Source organism: Chinchilla lanigera, unplaced genomic scaffold, assembly GCF_000276665.1.
Source record: "Chinchilla lanigera isolate Chin_1 unplaced genomic scaffold, ChiLan1.0 scaffold00173, whole genome shotgun sequence".
Classification (NCBI taxonomy): Eukaryota; Metazoa; Chordata; class Mammalia; order Rodentia; family Chinchillidae; genus Chinchilla; species Chinchilla lanigera.
Window position 1 is genome coordinate 174,657 of NW_004955574.1, and position 18,172 is coordinate 192,828.

The window sequence follows — 18,172 nt, forward strand, 5'->3', positions numbered from 1 at the left end:
TCAGCCTCCCAGAGTGCTAGGACTAACTGGCTTTTAAGTGGCTCTTGCTGCACATTTTTGGCTTGAATCTCAAGGCTTGGCAGATCCATTTTACAGATGAGGCTGCTGATGTCCAACAAGGTGATGTTTCCCCAGGTACCAAAGCCAGCAGGCCCTGCAGCTCCCATCCTACTTGACACATGAGCTCCTGCAGCTCTCCTCCACGGAGACCACAGGTGTATTTGGAAGCAGAGCTGCTGAACACTAGATGAATATTTCCTGCATTGGTCTTCTGAGGAGTTATTAACACAAGCTGACTATCCCTCATCCAAAAATCTCAAGTGCTCCAAACTCCAAAACTTTTTGAGCAGTGGAGGATTCCACCCCAGCTGTCTGGTGATAGGATGCAGTTACAATGCAGATGTAGCCAAGTGAGGCGGCACATAGCTGTAAAGCTCTAATTCTAGCAGTTGGGAGGCTGAGGCGAGAGGATTGCTATGCATTTCAGGCTAGCCAGGGCTACAACGTGAGACCCTGCCTCAAAAAAAAAAAAATCTTAATTTTTTTTTTTTTTTTGAGAAAGAGCTTGCTAGCTGGACATATAGCTCAGTGGCATAAGCACCTGCCCGGCAAGCACAAGGTCCTGAGTTTGATTCCCAGTACCAAAAAAAAAAAAAAAAGAAAAAAGAAAAAAAGAGAAAAGAGCTTGCTAGTTAGCCCAGAAAAGCCTTGAATTTATGTAGCCCAGGTTGGCCTCACTTATGATCCTCCTGTCTGGAGCGCTGGGATTATAGGAGTGTACCACTATGCCCAGCTTGTTAAATATTTAAACAGTTTTGGCTGGGTGTGCTGGTACACACCTGTAATCCCAGTGCTCTGCGAGGCTCACACAGCAGGCTCCCAGTTTGAGCAGGCCTGCACAATTTTGTGAAACTTTGTCTCAAAACAGAAAGCAAGAGGGAGGGACTGGGGATGCAGCTCTGTGCAGAAGGCTGGGTTCAGTCCCTCCTATTGCAAAATGAACAATAAAGTGTAAGATAATGTGTTACAGTCTGTGACTGAGGCCCATCATTGAAGTCTTGCCTTGCTGTCTTGAGTCTTTCTGCTGGTTCTTGCTCAGATGGCTTTACTTTCATACATATCTATTTGCTACTCATCGTCTGAAAAATTATATATGGGACTCTGTTTTTTATTTGTTTTGAGATAGGGCCTTGCTATGTAGTTCAGGCTAGGCTGACCTCACTGTGTAGCCCAAGATGGCCTCAGATTCATGCTGATCCTCCTGCCTCAGCCTCCTGCTGTTTCTGCTAGACTTCATCAAAAAGTATCCTCCATTACACAGGAGTTGTGAGCCTGGCTACAGACCAATTCTCAGAGCTGAGTTTTCCTTTGGTCTGGTGCTCTGCTCTGCAGCCATATTCCTTACTCGAGTTCATAGTTTCTGGGGATCCCCACACTTCTTCACTCCTATGAGGTTCCCCACACTGGTTGGGGCTATGGCTTTGTCCCCATTGGGCTGCCAAGGTGGAGACTCCACATCAGCAGATGCTCTCAGAATCAAAGTGACTCCAGGGCCCTTAAAATTTTGGCCTTAACATATTTTATAGCCGGGATGTAGCTCAGTGGCACAGTGCCTGCCTGGCAAGCACAAGGTCCTAAATCCAATTGCCAGTACCAAAAAAAAAAAAAAAACCAAAAAAACACAAAAACTAAAACATATTTTATGAGCTCTGTGATGCTTCTAAGGAAATTTAAGTTGTTTTCAGCAGGCGGGCACAAGTGATCTAACCTACCCTTTATGAGAAACTAAAGTCTCACAAAACCAAGCCAAGATTCATCTAGGTCTCGGGGGCTGGGGATTTAGCTCAGTGGCACAGAACCTGCCTGGCAAGCATGAGGTCATGAGTTCGATTCCTGGTACTGGAAAAAAAAAAAAAAGATTCATCTAGGTCTCTTTGATCCTAAAATCTAAGCGCTGAATATTCTGATATCCTACTCTCTCTGGAAATTGATTCCCTAATGAGAATGTCAGAGACTGCTTGGGCCTTTTCAATATCCACACTTCTTTTTTACATAAAAGATGTCTTACTTCCCCCCTTTTTAATTTACTAAAACAATTAAGAAAATATTTTAAAATTTTAGTTACATGGATTTTTTTGGTACCAGGAATTGAACTCAGGACCTCTTACTTTGCGAAGCAGGCGCTGTACTGCTGAGCTATATCCCCAGCCTCTAGCTACAGGGATCTTTAGTAGTGAAGTTTGGTTGGGCACATTGCACCCAGCTGAAAGACTCCATTTCCCAGCCTCCCTTGCAGCCACGCATGGCTATGTACTGACCAGTGAAGTTCATATGGAAGTACACATAGTGCAGTACTAGAGGGAGGAAGGAGGCTTCCCTGCCTGCAGAAAGGAGGTGGTGGGATTCCCACAGCCACCTCAGACCATGAGGATGAGGGCAATAGCCGAAGAATGGCAGATGAGTTTAGAGAGCCATGGGCCGAGCGACCATACTTGCTTAACACTGGATTTTTAAAGAAATAAAAATGATTTTGTTCAAATCACTATTTTGAGATTTTCAAATCAAAACCAGCACAGATGAGAAGAGTCAAAAATAATCTCAGGCTGAGGAATTTGGCTGCAGATCCCTTTGGTACATTTTCCATCTTACTGTGTGTAGGCCCATAGCTCTTTTCTCCCCAAACTCCCCCACTTAACAACACACAGACCAGTCCGGGCCCAGCCTTATAAATATTGATTTTATAGAAAGGACCAATTCAAAAATTGGCCAGACGCCACATGCTAGAATTTTCCAGAACCACAATGATGGAAAAACAAAAACAACAAACCCCAAACAGAACGAACAAAAAAATACCCCAGACCAAACTGCCTGAAAATCAAGGTCCCAATTGACCAAAAGATTCTAAAGAAACCTGTGGTTGGTTTGGGGTGAAGAGACCCCAATGCCTCAACAAGTACCCAGAATGGAAGGAAAAACCACTTAGAAATTCAAACCCAGTCCCTGCCCTCCACGCTGTCGAGAGTGAGGCAAAGGGCTTCACAGCTTTACTAGGCGAGGAGCATTGGCAAAGCTTAAATAGTGGGGGTGGGGTGGGGTCAAGTCTGTACTTGAGGGATTTTTTCCCTTCCCTGCAGAGGAAGAGGAGAGACTGGTAGCTTGTGGTTAACAGAAAGCAGTAATTCTTATTTCTCTAATGGGGAAAACATCCAGAAATGGCAGGCTACCGGGAGAAAGTGCCAAATTTGATCTGTGATCGGGCGGCCTCTAACTCCAAAAGCAGAGGTAAGCCCTGGGGTGGGAGGTGTGGAGGTACCAACCTGGGTCAATGAGCTAAGGGGATGGAGAAGGCAAAGAAGGGCAGCCAGTCTGGGGGAAGCCTTAGGTGGTACCAAAATTAGCTGCCGTCTGCTCCCTGCTGCTGGGTCCCTGGGGTAGAGAGTGGCAGGGAGGGTGCTGGGGCTCCATGGAGAAGAAATTGAGATGCTGATAAAAAACACCCTACTAGAGGGTCCCCGGCCCTGGGTCAAAAGAATAGAAAACCCACAGGGGTCAACCAGAGTGTCCTCTTGGGTCCCCCCGGGAGCTGGTCTCAGTTCTGGTGAGGGAATCAAGGCTGCCTGGACTGGGGGGCTGCGGGCTGGTGGCCCAGTCCGGACCCTGGATTCCCAGGGACGGGGAGGGGCGGGCATACTGGGCTCCCCTCCCCTCCCCGGCTTCACCTCCCCTCCTCCCGGCCTGCTCTGCCCCCTCCCAGCCCGTTGCAAGGCAGCACCCAGTTGTTATCGTGCAGGCCCAGGCGGCAGCCCGGCGTCTCGCGATCGGCTCGGCGGCAGCACATCCAGTAGGAGCGTCCGTAAGGCAGGTCGTGGTGGTAGGGCTTGGGGTGCCAGCGGCACAGGGACACGTCACCCTTCTCGTATCTCTTGCGGCACTGCTTGCAAGGGTCATCACGGTAGAGTGGGTCTCGGCTCCAGCGCGAGTCCGTGGCGCGCACACCAAATGCCTCGATGATGCCCTTGAAGTGGTGGCAGGTGCACTTGAGCGCGGCCAGGGCCCGTGTGGGCAGGAAGCTGAAGATCTTGACCAGCACATGCTCGGGCAGCAGCAGCATATACTGTCGTGGCTCCAGCAGCCGCTGGATCTTGAAGCGGATTTCCAAGAAGTCATGCGACACGTGCCGGTACAAGCGGCACAGGGAGGTGTCCGCTGTCCCCTCAGCATCATCCGGGCCTGGCGCCGTGGTAGGCGTGTCAGCTGGGGGCGGCTCGGGGGGCCCATCAGGCCCCCGGGACTGGAGGAAGAAGAGCTGGCCGGGTGGAGGCGGCTCCTCGGGGCTGACTGTCAGGCACACTGTCTCCTCCTTCACGTTCTTGGTGCCGTCCTTGCCGAAGAAGACGCACTCGTCCACCACGCCAGTCACCACCACATCCACGTGGAAGCCTGAGGTTCCGCAGTCCCGGGCAGGAGGTGGAGGGGGGGCCGGGGGAGTGTCCTCCGGCCTGGCAGGTGCTGGGCTCTCACCCTCACTGGCTTCATCTGCCCTGGCCAGCAGGAACTCCACGTTGCTGGGAAGGGCATCCCGGGAGGGGCTGATGAGCTGGTACAAGTCACAGGTGATCTTGTCCTTGGCTCGGGCCCCGGGCCCAGGACTGCCGGGGTAGGCACACCCGGGCCGGCCCCCATTACCATTGGGTAAGCTACTATCTGGGGCCCGGGGCTCCCGGCCATTGGAGATGCGGAAGGCGATGCGCACCTCACCAGGGCCCGGCCCAGGCCGCTCCTCCTTGCGGAGGCCCTTGGTTGGAGGGTTCTCCCGCTGGGCCTCAAAGTGGGCCACTGCCTCGGCCACACGGCTGCAGTCACCGGCACCAGAACGCCTCTCGGACCCCAGGCTCTTGGCAGTTCCACCCTGCTCAGCTGACACAAAGACCACAGGTGCCGGGGTGGTGGGGCGTGGATAGCTCTGCAGGGCCAGCGCGGCCCTCTGTTCCACCAGGGCTACCATCTCAGCTACAGAGAGGAGGTCTACATCCTCCCCGGCTGAGGCGGAGCTCCCCTCAGCAAGAGGGGGCCCCTCCCGGCCCCCTGGATCTGGAGGAGCCCTGGTGGGCTCAAGACAGCGCCTCCTCCTCTTAGCCTTGGAGCTGTCACTGCCCCAGTGCCCCTTGACCTTCATAGAGCTAGCCCGGCTACCTCCGCCACACTGGTGTGCCACGAAGAAGGCCACCTTCTCCTTTGTATTCCCAGGCTTGATAACATACCACGTGTCTAGCAGGACTCGACCCTCATCACCCGCAGCAGAGGCTGAGAGAAGCGGGGCAGACTGGGAGGTGGGGACATCGGCCAAGGCGGGTGGGGTGTTCTCTGAGTGCGCAGGCCCATGGTCTGGCTCGGCCCCGCCGCCGGGCTCAGGGCAGGCTGCCGGCTTGAGCACAGCGGAAGGCGGGCGCGTCTGGTTCTGGGAGTAGGTGCCGAAGGGCCGGGGGCACCAGAGTTGAAAGGGCAGGAGACTGCCACGGTCCATTCTGGGCGTGATGGCAAACGGGCACGGAGTCACCGGACGTCAGAAACAGGACGGCAGGGGGCTCCACATGTCACCTGGAGGCAAGGAAAAGAAAGTTGGCAGCTGGAAAAATAGGCTTTCTTCCCAGGATTCCTCGGCTCTCTCAGTCTGTTTGGAGGGGACAAATCAAATTAGATGGTCACTAGCCATCCTGGGCTGGGTGGGGGTGTATGTAGCTCAGGGGTAAAGCACCTGCCTGGCATGAGAAGGGCCCTTGCTTCCATCCAGCACCACAAACAAACAAAAACAAAAACAAAACTGTATTCCTTCCCCACTGCTCAGGTGAGCAGACAGGGCTCTCTGAAAGGTGTGTAACCCTGACTGGCTGCTTGCTCCAATCCCAAAGATCCCATGCCACTGCCCTATGGCATAGCTGGCAGTTTAGAGATCTCCTGCTGCCTGACCTTTAAACTTAAGTGACAGTACCCACTGGCAGGCAACAGACAGGCTCCTCCCTCTTCTCTGTCACCCAGTAACCAGCTCCTGAAAAAAAAAACCAGGAATTCCCAGCTCTGCCTACAGCTAGTGGCTGCTTGAGCCCACAATGCAACAAGGTGGGCTGGGTAGGAAAAGAAAATCTGAAGTCCAAGTCAGATAGGCCCTTAAGAAACTGGCTTTTGGGCGGGTGGGGGCGTCATGAGAATCTCTTAAAGCCGGACATTGTCACCTAGAAAAACCACATCCTTGCAAAGGCCCTCTGGAATTTCACTGAATTGCAGTAAACTGAGGCTCTGAATGGGGAAGAGTTACACAGCTAAGGCCACAGTGGATCTGGAGCAAAGCCAGCTTTTCAGACTTGGTTTCTGGACTCTTCAGGGCTATCCTGAAAGTGGCTACTATATATTTTATGCACAGGACCTAATCTGGAGGTAATTTGTTTTGGTAATGCATCAGATATAACTACTTTCCACTATGCTTTCTACTTACCGGTAAGGCGCAGAGAGGCCTCAGTCTCAATTTTTCCCCTCGCCCATCTCCTTCCAGAGAGCTCAAAAAGGAAACCTTGCAAATCCCAAGCCCTGCACAAGGCTGCAGACCAGACCAGTCAGCGGACCTAACTCACTGTCCACGTAAATAAAAGTTTTACAAAACACATGTTTACGGCGGCTTTCATGCTACAGCAGCAGAGCAGTACAGACTGCACACGGCCTGAAAAGCCTGAAAGAGTCATTATCTGGCCCTTTATGGAAAAAGTTTGCCTACTCTTGCAGTATATATAGTCTGTCCCTCTAAATGCGGGCAATTCCAGATAATCTGACACCGTTCAAAATTGAGACAGCCTCCCAATGCAGACATCAGTAACAAAGAGTCCCAGTCCTGACTCCTGACCTCCCCCACAACGCCCAATCAGCTCCTTCACCTCCAGAATCTTAACACTCTCCCCCAAACGTCCAGGCCATGTCAACTCCTCCTTTAACACCCAAACCTAAAAATACTCCCCAGCGCAAAACGACCCAATTTCAAAGGACTTCTCAGAGATCCTAGCGCAGCAATCTCCCAAGTCGGTCTCCTGACGCCTATACTCACCTCAGACACCCCCACACAGCCAGTAATCCCACAGAAAGCCTCCAGACCCGAGTAACTAATACACAAAAGCTCCCTCAATTTGAGACGAATCTCAAACCAAGTAAGCACTTCTCCAAGCCAAAAGAGACCCCAAAGAAACCTCACAAATGTTACACCTGCGGACCCATGATTGCTGCAGAGGTTACTTGGGCGCTCTCGGGACACCTGCTGTCCCGAGGCGGCAGGCAGCGTTAGCAGTTTCTGCTTCCACGAGAGTCACAGACAAGTTAATCTCGTCTCGGGTCAACACGTAGAAAAGTCAAGACAGAGGAGCCCCGACATTCAGGCTCAGAACTGGTACTCTTGGGTACCTTGCTCCCCTCCCCGGCCCTGGGCGTCTTCACACTCAGCTACATTCCCTGCCCTTTTAAATTTTTTGCTGTTGGGGCTGGGGATTTAGCTCAGCGGCACAGTGCCTGCCTGGCAAGCATAAGGTTGTGAGTTCAATTCCCGGTACCGGAATCCCCCCCACAAAAATAAATTTTTTACTGTCACTGAGATAGGACCACCCTAAGTCGCCAGGCTGCCCAGTGTGGGCTTGAACTTTCTACCTTCCTGCCTCAGCCTCCCTATGTGCTGGGATTACAGGCGTGCATCACTTTCTGGCTCCTTCTAAATCCCTCCAGGAGCCCCCAAATCCTATGCCTACCAAACCCCAAACCACAAAGGGGACTCCCAAAACACAACCAAACCTCGCACATTACAAAAGAACTCAAACCCTAAGGCGCCCTTTAAGCTCAGGGCAACTCCAAAGTATTCCCTACACCTCCTCAACTTTCCAAGACCCAAAATATCACTTGAATGCAAAAACAGCCCACAAATTTTGCAGCCGCTCCTTCAAAAGAAATCTTCCAAATCCCTCAGGTGACCCGCGAAATCTAGACACGCCCCCAAAGCGCCCTCACCCGCAGCCGAGCACACGCATGCGCTGAAAGGGACCCAGTGCCCGCCCCCACGTGCGCGGGCTGGCGTGAGGACTCCTTTCCTCCGCCCCGCCCCTTTGTTGACAGATGCGCGCGTGACGCTCTCCACCAATCAGCGGCCTCTAATTGGGGCCGTGCCCATATAAGGAAGCCCTTGGCGAAGGGGCCCAACTTCGAAAAGGGGAGGAGTAGGCGAGAGGTGATGGGAGGGGGTGGTGGAATAGAAACAGCCGGAATTTAGGGAGCGTGGAACAATTCCCAATGTCCAGCTAAACGGCGGGAATCCGGCGAGGACAGAGGCCATGGCACTCAAAGGAAAACTTATTACTTGACGGTCCCTCAAAAAGGAGCCCTGATTGACAGACGAGATTTAAAGGACCAGGGGGCCCTAGCATTGAGAACTCCGCGTTGGAAAGCAGAGCTAGGAGCGAGCCAACAATACCAGGCGCCGCAGAGGAACCAAGGTTTCCCCTGAGAAAAACGGCACCAGAACGACCTCACCTTTAAAAACAAATGGGCAGAGCCTCGTGAGGGTCCCCATGGCACTTAGTCTGAGCCTGGCATTCAAGGCTTAGGCCTTGTGACCACAGGAACCTGTCCATTCCCTTTTTCGGGCCAGCTGCCCCAACCCGGACTCAGTACAGGAAAACAACAGGAAATAACTCCGTAAGGACTTTTTAAGTTCTAATTTTGTTCATTTAGAATTCGTACAGCATGCAGTATTTCTGGTCTAGAGCCTTTCTATGCCAGGTGGGATTCAATGCAGGCCCCTGCCCAGGTGTCTCCTGTCTGCAGCTACCAGCCGAGCTTTGCCTGCCTCCAGCTATCCTCCCACATTACAGCCTCAAGGGCAGCCGGCGGGTCTTGTGAAAGGACCAATCCATAAACATTTCCCTGTCCCTGCTTACAACCTCCCATGGCTCCCCAGTGCCCTCCGGAAGAAGCCCAGGTAGGCACGCTACCCACCCAGCCCGGTCCCTACTCACTCCTTCATCCCCACACTCAACAACCCCAGTGCAGCCTGTACCTGGCATACGGAGTAGTGAGAAAACGCAGGCCTTGTCTAATCCTCAGTACCATCTCTGCAGCACGGATGAGGAAACTGAAACCAGCCCAAGGTCATGAAGAACCGATGCAAGTTGGAGCAGAGTATGAAGCCAGGGAATCCGATCCAGTCACTACCTGTACTGCTGCGCTGCTTCCCTTTATATTCCCTGAGGTTGCGGTTCAGCACCCCCTCCTCCAGGAAGCTCACTCCTCAGGCTGACGCAGGCTCCACCCTGGGCTCTTAGCTATCTATTTGTTTGTTTGTTTGTTTTGTCTTTTTGAGACAGGGTCTCGCATTGCAGTTCAGGTTGGCCTTGAGCTCACTTTGTAGCCCAAGGTGGTCTCGAACTCCCAACGATCCTCCTGCCTCAGCCTCCCTCCTGAGTGCTGGGATTACAGGCGTGTGCCACCACGCCCGGCTTGCTATCTGTTTCTGAAAGTCACCGAATTCTCTTCCCTGGTCTGCATTCCCTGTAGACTGCAAAGCATTCCCCTAGATCTCCACCTGGCTCAGTTCCTTCACTCAGGTGTTTGCTCAAGTGTGATGCATATAGGGAGGCCTTCCCTGAGCTCCCTTCTGGAAACTGCCTGCCTGTGAGGGGAACGACCTCCCCATCCCCGCATCCGATCCCTGTTGCTTGCTCTGGGACATTGAGAATATATCTGTCTGGATTGTGCAGAGAGGGAGCCAAGGTAGATTCTAAAACATCACTACCCAGAAGAGGAAAACCAAAACGATGGAAAAGACTCAAATGGGGGCAAGTAAAGAGACAAGTAAAGCAGTGATAGTACCATTAATAATAATACAACTACTATTACTAATAATAATAACACTGAGCGTGGTGGAACACACTTGTAATCCCAGCACTCAGAAGGCTGAGGCAGGAGGATCGATACAAGTTCAAGGCCATCCCGGATTATGTAGTGAGTTCAAAACCAGAAGTACATGGTAAAACCCTATCTCTATAAACCAAAATAAATAAATAAATAAATAAAGGGGGGAGCAACAAATAAAACCTGGTAACAAAACAAACTGATCCAAGCCCAGGAGTGATAGCACACGCCTATAATCCCAGCACTTAGGAGGCTGAGGCAGAAGGATTGTTGTGAGTTTGAGACCCGCCTGGGCTACAAAGTGAGATCAAGGCCAGCCTGAACTGCATAGTGAGACTCAGTCTCAAAAAACAAAAACACAAAACAAACTGATCCACTACATACAAAAGTTCTTAGCATGCATGATCCTAATACAACAGTCTCAAAACATAAATCAGAAAACAATCATCACTGCACATGACAGCCCTAAGCCTATAAAATGACAAAAGAGAATTGTAATGTAAATGTAACATCTCTCAGAATAGATTTCATGAGAAAATAAAATTAGTAAGGACCCAAGCCACACAAGCTACACCCTGATGGAATGCCCCCAGTGGTTAGAGAATCCTCATGTTTACATCCTACTGTACACGGAACATTCGCAAAACCTTGTCTCAGACATTCACTAAGGTCTGGCTGTGTGCTGCTCCTGGCTTGGGCCCTGGAGAGGCATAGGTGACATTGAGCTCACCGGAAAGGGGGAACGCATCCAAATAAACAATCGTAACTAACAGGCGTATATTAATCACAACAGCAGTTAAGATCAGAGCACCCTTTGTGTGCCGGGCCTTGCTCTGAGCACTTTACAAAGATCAACCTATTGAACCTTCACATCTTCTGTTTTTCACGGCATGTTGTTATGGCTTATATCTCCAGGTCCCCTCAAAGCCCCACGCTCACACAGGTGGGGCCGGGCGATCAGGAGCTGACTGGATCACGGGGATGGGATACTCATAGCTTATAGCTAAGTGTGATTTGGGAGGGAAAGCCTGGTCTGAGGAGGGTGGTCCCTACGGGCGTGGCCTGAAAGGGTCTAGCTCTCTCCCTACACCCTGGAGCGTTCTACGTGGTTCCTGCGTGCCCAGCCTTGGGCAGTTTTCCACTGCCAGACAGTCCTGCTTTGGGGCTAGCCAACTCTGGACTGAAACCTCTCCAACTGTGACCAGAACAACTCTCTCCCCTTGAAATTGTGGATGTTACTGCATCTCAGTGATAAGAAAGTAACTACGTCAAAGACAGGAAGCTGAGGCATGGAACACCTCAGAAACAGCCCTCATCTGAGGCCTTTACCCCTGCCTAAAATGCTCTTCCTCAGCTTACCAAGCCCTGTGAGGCCTTTGATTGAAAACCACAGCCCGTCCTCCCAAAAGACACACACATGCTCATTCCTCTTCCCTGATTCCGTTTTCTCCTTAGCACACATTACTATCAAATACACTAAAATTTTTGTTTAGAGGGCAAATTATCTCCCCTTAGTGAAATGAGGATGCCCGGCTCAGTGCCAACATTTTTGCCCCTTACCTCCCCAGCTTCTGCAACAGTGAGCACAGAGTGCCTGGGCAGTGGCCACACGGCTTCCCTCGGAGTCTGGTGGAAGCACAGACTCTCCCGGTCCCCACCCAGGGCCACCGAACCCAAAAGAGCACTCATAGATAGGCAATGCCCCAGCGGTCTCCAGTGGGCAACACATTTGTTTGAATTAATAAAGGGGAAAAAAATGAATAGAAGAACTCCTACCAGCCATCCTGCCCAGCTTCTGCTCCAGCCCGCATTTCCAGTGGAAATCCTGCCCCACGAGAAAAGGATGCCACTGCCTCCAGGAAGCTGTCCTAGTACCTTTCCAAACTTGGATGATCTCTTCCTTGGAGGCTTCCTCTCATAATACCTGCTAAAGGGCAGTGAGCTGAGTGGGTCAGGCCCCTCTCCTAACCCACCTGCCAATTTCAGGAAACTGAGACCGCTCCTCAACAAGCACAGCTGTTCCAGGCTGCCTCCCTCTTTCCCCAGGCTGGTTAGCTCTTAGGAGTCATCCTTTCCATGGTAGCCTGAGGGATCTTTCCAAACACAAGCTGGATTGCTTCAAACCTATCACGTCCCTGCTTCTATCGCTCTGTGAAGACGTGCTAATGCTCAAAAGCTCAAAACAATGTATGTCCCATGAACCCTTCCTTACGAAGGAGCTGGAGCAATTGCTTCACCAAAATGAAGAAACAGCTGGGCATGGCAGCACATGCCCATAATTCCAGCACTTGGGAGGCTGAGGCAGGAAGATCACCTCAAATTCAAGGCCAGCCTGGGCTTTACAGTGAGTTCAAGTCCAGCCTGAGCTACATAGTGAGACTATGTCTCAAAACAAAAACAAAGCAGAAGCTGAGCATGAACCTAGGAAGTTTGATGGTGTTGGTAAGAGACAAAACACAGAAACACACAGCACAGAGCAGGGCAGAGAGCAGGTACTCAGGGAACGCACTTGGCTAATCACATAACTGGTGGCAGGAACAACAACAAGAAAGGATTGGTGGCAGGACACCAGTGCTGTGTTCCTTCCTGATCCAGTCCATTCATTTGTTCCTTTTTTTTTTTAACTTTTTGCGACAGGGTCTCACTATATATCCCAGGCTGACCTTGAACTCTTGGGGATCCTCTTGCCTCAGCCTCCAGAGTGCTGGGATTACAGGTGTATACCACCAAGCCCAGCTGCTCCTGTTCATTCTACCCTCAAGCCCCACTGCCCCTTTGTCCGCAGTCCAAGTCTTTGCATACCTCTCTGCTGGCTTTCCGTCTGCAGGGTCTGCAGGTCTCTCACTCCACTTCCCTGACTAATAGCTCCCTGAGGATGGGAACCGCCCAAGCCCTCAGGATCTAGAGATCCTAGAAGTAGACAAGGCCAGCTGGATTTCAGCTTTCCTGTTTCAGGGGATGTGACCACATGCAGCCGTGCCTCAGTTTCCTGCACTGTAAAACGGAGATGAGGTCAGGGCTGTAGCTCCATAGCAGAGCACTTGCCTAGCATGCACAAGGTCCCGGGTTCCATCCCCAGCACCACAAATACAATGAAATGGAGATGACAGTATCCACCCATGGGCTGGCTGAGCATTTACTGAAGTCAGCCTGGTAGAATATGTGGTGCCAACCTGGTTACAAGGAGAGCTTAATATTCAAATGCTGGGATAATGAAGAAACAGTGGGGCTATGAAGTGGTCTGAACATCACTGACATTCCTTATTTCACATCCTGAAATGAAATCTATCCCAAGGAGATTTTCTTTTCTTTTCGGTACTGAGGATTGAACCCAGGGCCTTTGCAGTGAGCTACATTCCCGGTGCTTTTTGTTTTTTGAGATAGGGTCTCACTCGGTAGGTTAGGCTAGGCTAAAACTTATGATCATCCTGCCTTAGCCTCCCATAATCCTGGTATTACAGGCATGTGTCACCACGCCCAGCTTAGGGCCATTCTTTTGTTACTGTTGGGTTCGCTAGAAATACACCATTAAAAACCATTTTGTATGAGTAAGCTTCAGACGAGAACAGGCTGAAACCGGGCATGGTGGCGCACGCCTGTAATCCCAGCACTCGGGAGGCTGAGGCAGGAGGATTGTTGTGAGTTCGAGGCCAGCCTGGGCTACAAAGGCCAGCCTGAACTGCATAGTGAGACCCTGCCTCAAAAAGATAAAAACAAACGAACAAACAAAACTGGCTGAAACAAGTGAGGCAATTTTCTCCCAAATCAGTAGGTTTTCAGATAATTCAATGAAGGCTGGTGGCAGAATATTACAAATCTATAAGGCCCAGTGTGGTGACCCACATCTGTAAGCCTAGCACTCTGGGAGGCTGAGGCAGGAAGACTGCAAGTTGTAGCCCACCCTGGGCAACTCAGCGACTTAGCAAGACCCTGTCTCAAAATAAAATTAAAAAGAAAAAAAAGGTTAGGGATGTAGCTCACTGAGAAAGTCCTGGGTTCAATTCCTAGTACCACAATAAATAAATAAATAGGGGCTAGGGATGTAATTCACTGATAAAACACTTGCCTAAGGAGCATAAAGCCCTATGTTTGATAGTTAGCCCCAGGGAAAAGAAAAAAAAATAATGTTTAAAAATCTAAGAAAGAAGGGGCTGGGGATTTAGCTCAGCGGCAAAGCGCCTGCCTGGCAAGCGCAAGGTCGTGAGTTCGGTTCCTGGTAGCAGAGAAAAACCAAAACCAAAAAAAAAAAAAAAATCTAAGAAAGCAATGACAAGTAGGCAAAGCTGGCATAATGTGCTGAAAATCAATCAGGAATAGAGAAAACCCTGAAAATGAGCACAAGGCCAGCACTGCTGCAAAAATGCCCTGGTGCTATGACAACAGTAAACTCCCGGAGGCCCAGGGCCAGTTGTACCCGGTCCTAGCCCTGGTACATAGGAGATGCTCCTGTAACACTTAAGCACTATAAACAAGTGAATCCCCACATTCCAGATTAGAACACTGAGGTCCAAAAGAGTTAAGGTCACATGGCTGGTGAGAGATGGAGCCAGGATTCAAATCCATACACTCTAGCACCAGAGCTTGGGATTAAAACAATTTAGGGGTAGAATAAACATCACAGAAGGACCTCATACTTAGTAAGAGCTTAACACACATGAAACATTTTATATGCATTTATCATCTCCTTATGAGACCTAACCTCATGGTTTGGATGTGGTCCCATTTTACATATGAGAAAACTGAGGCCCAGCATGGGTATTCAGCTCGGCCAAGGACACACAACAACAGAGGCAGGGATGTGAACTTAGGTCTATCTGACACAAGTGCTTTTAACCATAAGCTTCAGCTCGGTGTGGTGGCTTACACCTCTAATCCCAGCACTCAGAAGGCTGAGACAGGAAGATTGCCCTGAACTTGAGGCCAGCCTGGGCTCCACAATGTGTTCAAGGTTAGACTGAACTATATAGCAAGACCTTGTCTCAAAAAACCCAAAAATAAATAGAATTAAAACCCATAAGCTTCAATATCAGAGCCTCTGAGTTTATAAATCGAAGAAGGTTCATGGCAAATCAATCAAGGTGAGTTACAGTTATCAAACTGTCCAATGAGGCCCCAGTGACCAAAAGGTTACAGGGGGAAAAACAAAACAAAACACAACTCAAGTTGTTAGAAATATTTATCATTCACTGAAAAATCTGGAAATGGGCTAGAGCAGGCATTGGCAGATGAATTATTTACATTTGGCTGGGGACAGGAATGGAAACGGGAACAGACTGAGTTTCACAGCACTCTCTCCAGGAGTCACTCTTGGACTTGGGAGACAAGGAACAGGGGTAGAAACTTAGATCAGGAAATGGGGGAACTTGAGAGAGAAAGAAGATAGTCTTCTCTGTTGCCTGCTGTGTCGGGCCTGTTTTCCATTCATATTTTAAAAAACAACACATGTGTAGTGAGTACTTATTCTAAGGACTTTCCAGGTATTATCTCCCTGGACTCTAACCATCCTAGGATTACTGAGCCCATTTAACAGGTGAGGAGGGCTGGTATTCCCCGAACCTAGGAAGCTGAGACAGGTGGACTGCTGTGAGTTCAAGGCCAGCCTGAACTACATAGTGAGACCCTGTCTCAAAAAAGGAGAGTGGGGGGTGGTGGTAAGGAGTGGCCAAAAGACTTGTCCAAGGTCACTGCAAATAGAGGGCAGAACTAAAAATTCTAAGTGAAGGCTGCTCTGATCTCTGTTCCTATTCGCCACAGTTTACTGCAGTATAAGGACAAGGACCAGATTATAGCAGTGAAACCACAGATCTGGAGCCAGGATGCCTAAATTGGAATCCTGAGTCTACCATGTAATGCTGGCTGACATTGGAAAAGTTGCTTAACTTCTCTGTGCCTGCTTCTTTTCTATAAGATGAAGCATCTATGTCTTAGAAGTGTTGTCAGAATCAAATGAGCTGACATGAACAAGCAGCTAAAAATACAGCCAGGCATTCCTAAAACAGTTAAGTATTAGCTGGATCAGACTGTGGGGAGCTCCTGCATGCTTCTGAGCTGGGGTGTGCCCCACAACAGTGCCAGGTTTGGGGAAAATGCCTCCGGGGCTACATGGCAGAGGAGGGAACCCATTAGCAGCTGTAACTCAGGCAAATTCCTGGCACGAGGAACTTCTTCCCACCAACTGCACTGAGACTTAAGACTTAGTCTCCCACCAACAGTAAGAAGCTTCCCTTTGGCCCTGTCAGTGGCCTGCTTGTTGTTTTAGTACAGATAAGGACACTGAGGCTCGCCTAGGTCACAAAAGAGGGGCAGAACAAGAGATCCGAGCGCTAAACTGTCCATACGGATAAACCATTACACTTCTAAATCCCAGAGAATGTGAGCGTGCCAGCGGTGGCCTCTATAGTCCCTTCTGGCCATATTATCTAAAGAGTTCCCTAACCGTCCAGTTTATGGGGAGTCTTTGCCTGGATGAGGCAAGCATCTTTATGTCCAGTCCCTAACTCACACTCCCCAGCCCACCCTCCGTCCTGGAGCCTAGCCTCCACTCTCATTGATTTCTGCCGCCCACTGCCTCATCTTTCCTTCCTGCCCAGGATTCACTCCAGGGAACCCAAACCCTAGCATCCACGGTTGGCCTCTCCCTAGAGCCTCCAGACTCACACAACCCTCACCGCCAAGCCTTTCCACAGCCCCCGGGACAACCCTCCTCAAAACTGCTCCCTTCAGGGTCTCTGCCTGGACGTCCAGCACCGTCGCCAACTTGGAGCCTTCCTCTCCAGCTATGAGGTCCCTTACAATCTATCCCAAAGCTCGACTGCCTCCCCACCTCCAAGACCCCTCCCCAACCCAAACCCCCCCCCATTCTTCTACTCCCTCGGGCTCCCATTCCTCCCAGTCCCCTCCCCCAGGCGATCTCCTAGCGCCCAGCCCTTTCTTTAGCCTCAGCTTGTTCCTCCCCCAACTCCCCGCGTCTCGAACCCCCGCCCACACTCTCCAGCGCCCCCGGACCCCGCCTGAGGCTCTCACCATCTCCGCTCGCCGCAGCTCCCTGGGCTACGCGGGTTGCCCCCCACTCGCTCTGCTATAGCCTCCCCTTCCGGGTTCTAGCCCCAAAGCCCGCTGGGAATTGGAGTCCGGGTGATTAAGGACTACATCTCCCGGAAGGCAACACGGCAGTTTGGAGGTGGGGTAGGAAGCCAGTAGGTGGGTTGAGGGAAAGAACGACTCTAATTCCCAGGAGGCAAAAGGAGTACTTGCTGGCGCAGACGCAGGACGTTTCCCCGCGAGGCCCGCTGGGAAATGGAGTCCAGCTTTCTCCCATTTTGGCTTGGAGCCCTTGGAAAAGATTTGAGAGAACTGCAAAGAAGTATTGGTGAACGGTGGAGAGTTAAGGAAGAAGAAGTTTATTGATTTACTTATGCTGATTAACACAATAACTAGCAGTGCTTTTGTGCTTCCCAGATATTTTCCCATCCACCTCTCCCCCTATCTACTACCACTTTCTCATTTACAAATGAGAAAAATGAGAACTTGGGAGGGAAAATAACTATGCTTTAGGGCAGCAGGAGCTAGTCACGTCACAAGATAGAAGCTGCACTAGGGCAGGAACCTTTGTGTACCTGTTGACACACCTGAAACTGTAAATATAGGTTGAGTAACTATCGCTTGCTAACCCTATGCTAGACATTGTGCAGACCCTAGTAAGAATTATTGTCTCAAATTTATAGAAGAGTTTAAGTCTTTTGCCCACAGAAAAACAAGAAAGTGATCAGAAATACATAGCTCACCATTCCTTACCATATGCGGTGTAATCAAAAAATATGGTCAAATGTTGAAAAATTTTTAAACATTCATTACAGTAAAAAATACATTGCCAGGCCAGGGATATAGCTCAGTGGCACAAGTATCTTCCTGGTAAGAGCAAGGTCCTGAGTTTGAATCCCAATACCAAAAAAAAAAAAAAAAAAAAAAAAAAAATTGCCATTAATCTCTCTGAAAATATTTTCCCTTGCTTCGAACACATTTATCACATCCTCCTTGGCAGTGTTTCTTTTACTGTAGTAAGTTTTTCTTAAAATTTTAATTTAAACGTTCACCCCGGGTGTGGTGGTGCCCGTCTGTAATCCCAGCACCCAGGAGGCTGAGGCAGGAGGATTGCCACAAGTTCGAGACCAGCGTGGGCTACATAGTGAGTTCAGGGGCAGCCTGAACTATACACTGAGACACTGTCTCAAAAAAAAAT

At 50.2% G+C, this 18,172-nt stretch overlaps 1 protein-coding gene across 7 annotated transcripts; it reads right to left on the bottom strand.

Annotated features, from left to right (window-relative positions):
- Positions 1–2,717: 2,717 nt before the first annotated feature.
- Fbxo46 (F-box protein 46) lies at positions 2,718–17,064 on the bottom strand. Of its 7 annotated transcripts, none has more exons than XM_005413804.2 (3): positions 16,957–17,037; positions 11,710–11,860; positions 2,718–5,598 (listed from the first exon to the last, which is right to left on the bottom strand). In XM_005413804.2, the coding sequence occupies exon 3, from the start codon at positions 5,522–5,524 to the stop codon at positions 3,716–3,718; it is 1,809 nt and encodes a 602-aa protein (XP_005413861.1). In that variant the 5' UTR covers positions 5,525–5,598; positions 11,710–11,860; positions 16,957–17,037; the 3' UTR covers positions 2,718–3,715. The 7 variants fall into 7 exon arrangements, with proteins under 7 accessions (XP_005413861.1, XP_013364969.1, XP_005413860.1 ...); XM_013509515.1 differs by having other exon boundaries at positions 11,710–11,857; positions 16,957–17,026; XM_005413803.2 differs by lacking the exon at positions 11,710–11,860 and having other exon boundaries at positions 16,957–17,064.
- Positions 17,065–18,172: the final 1,108 nt, after the last annotated feature.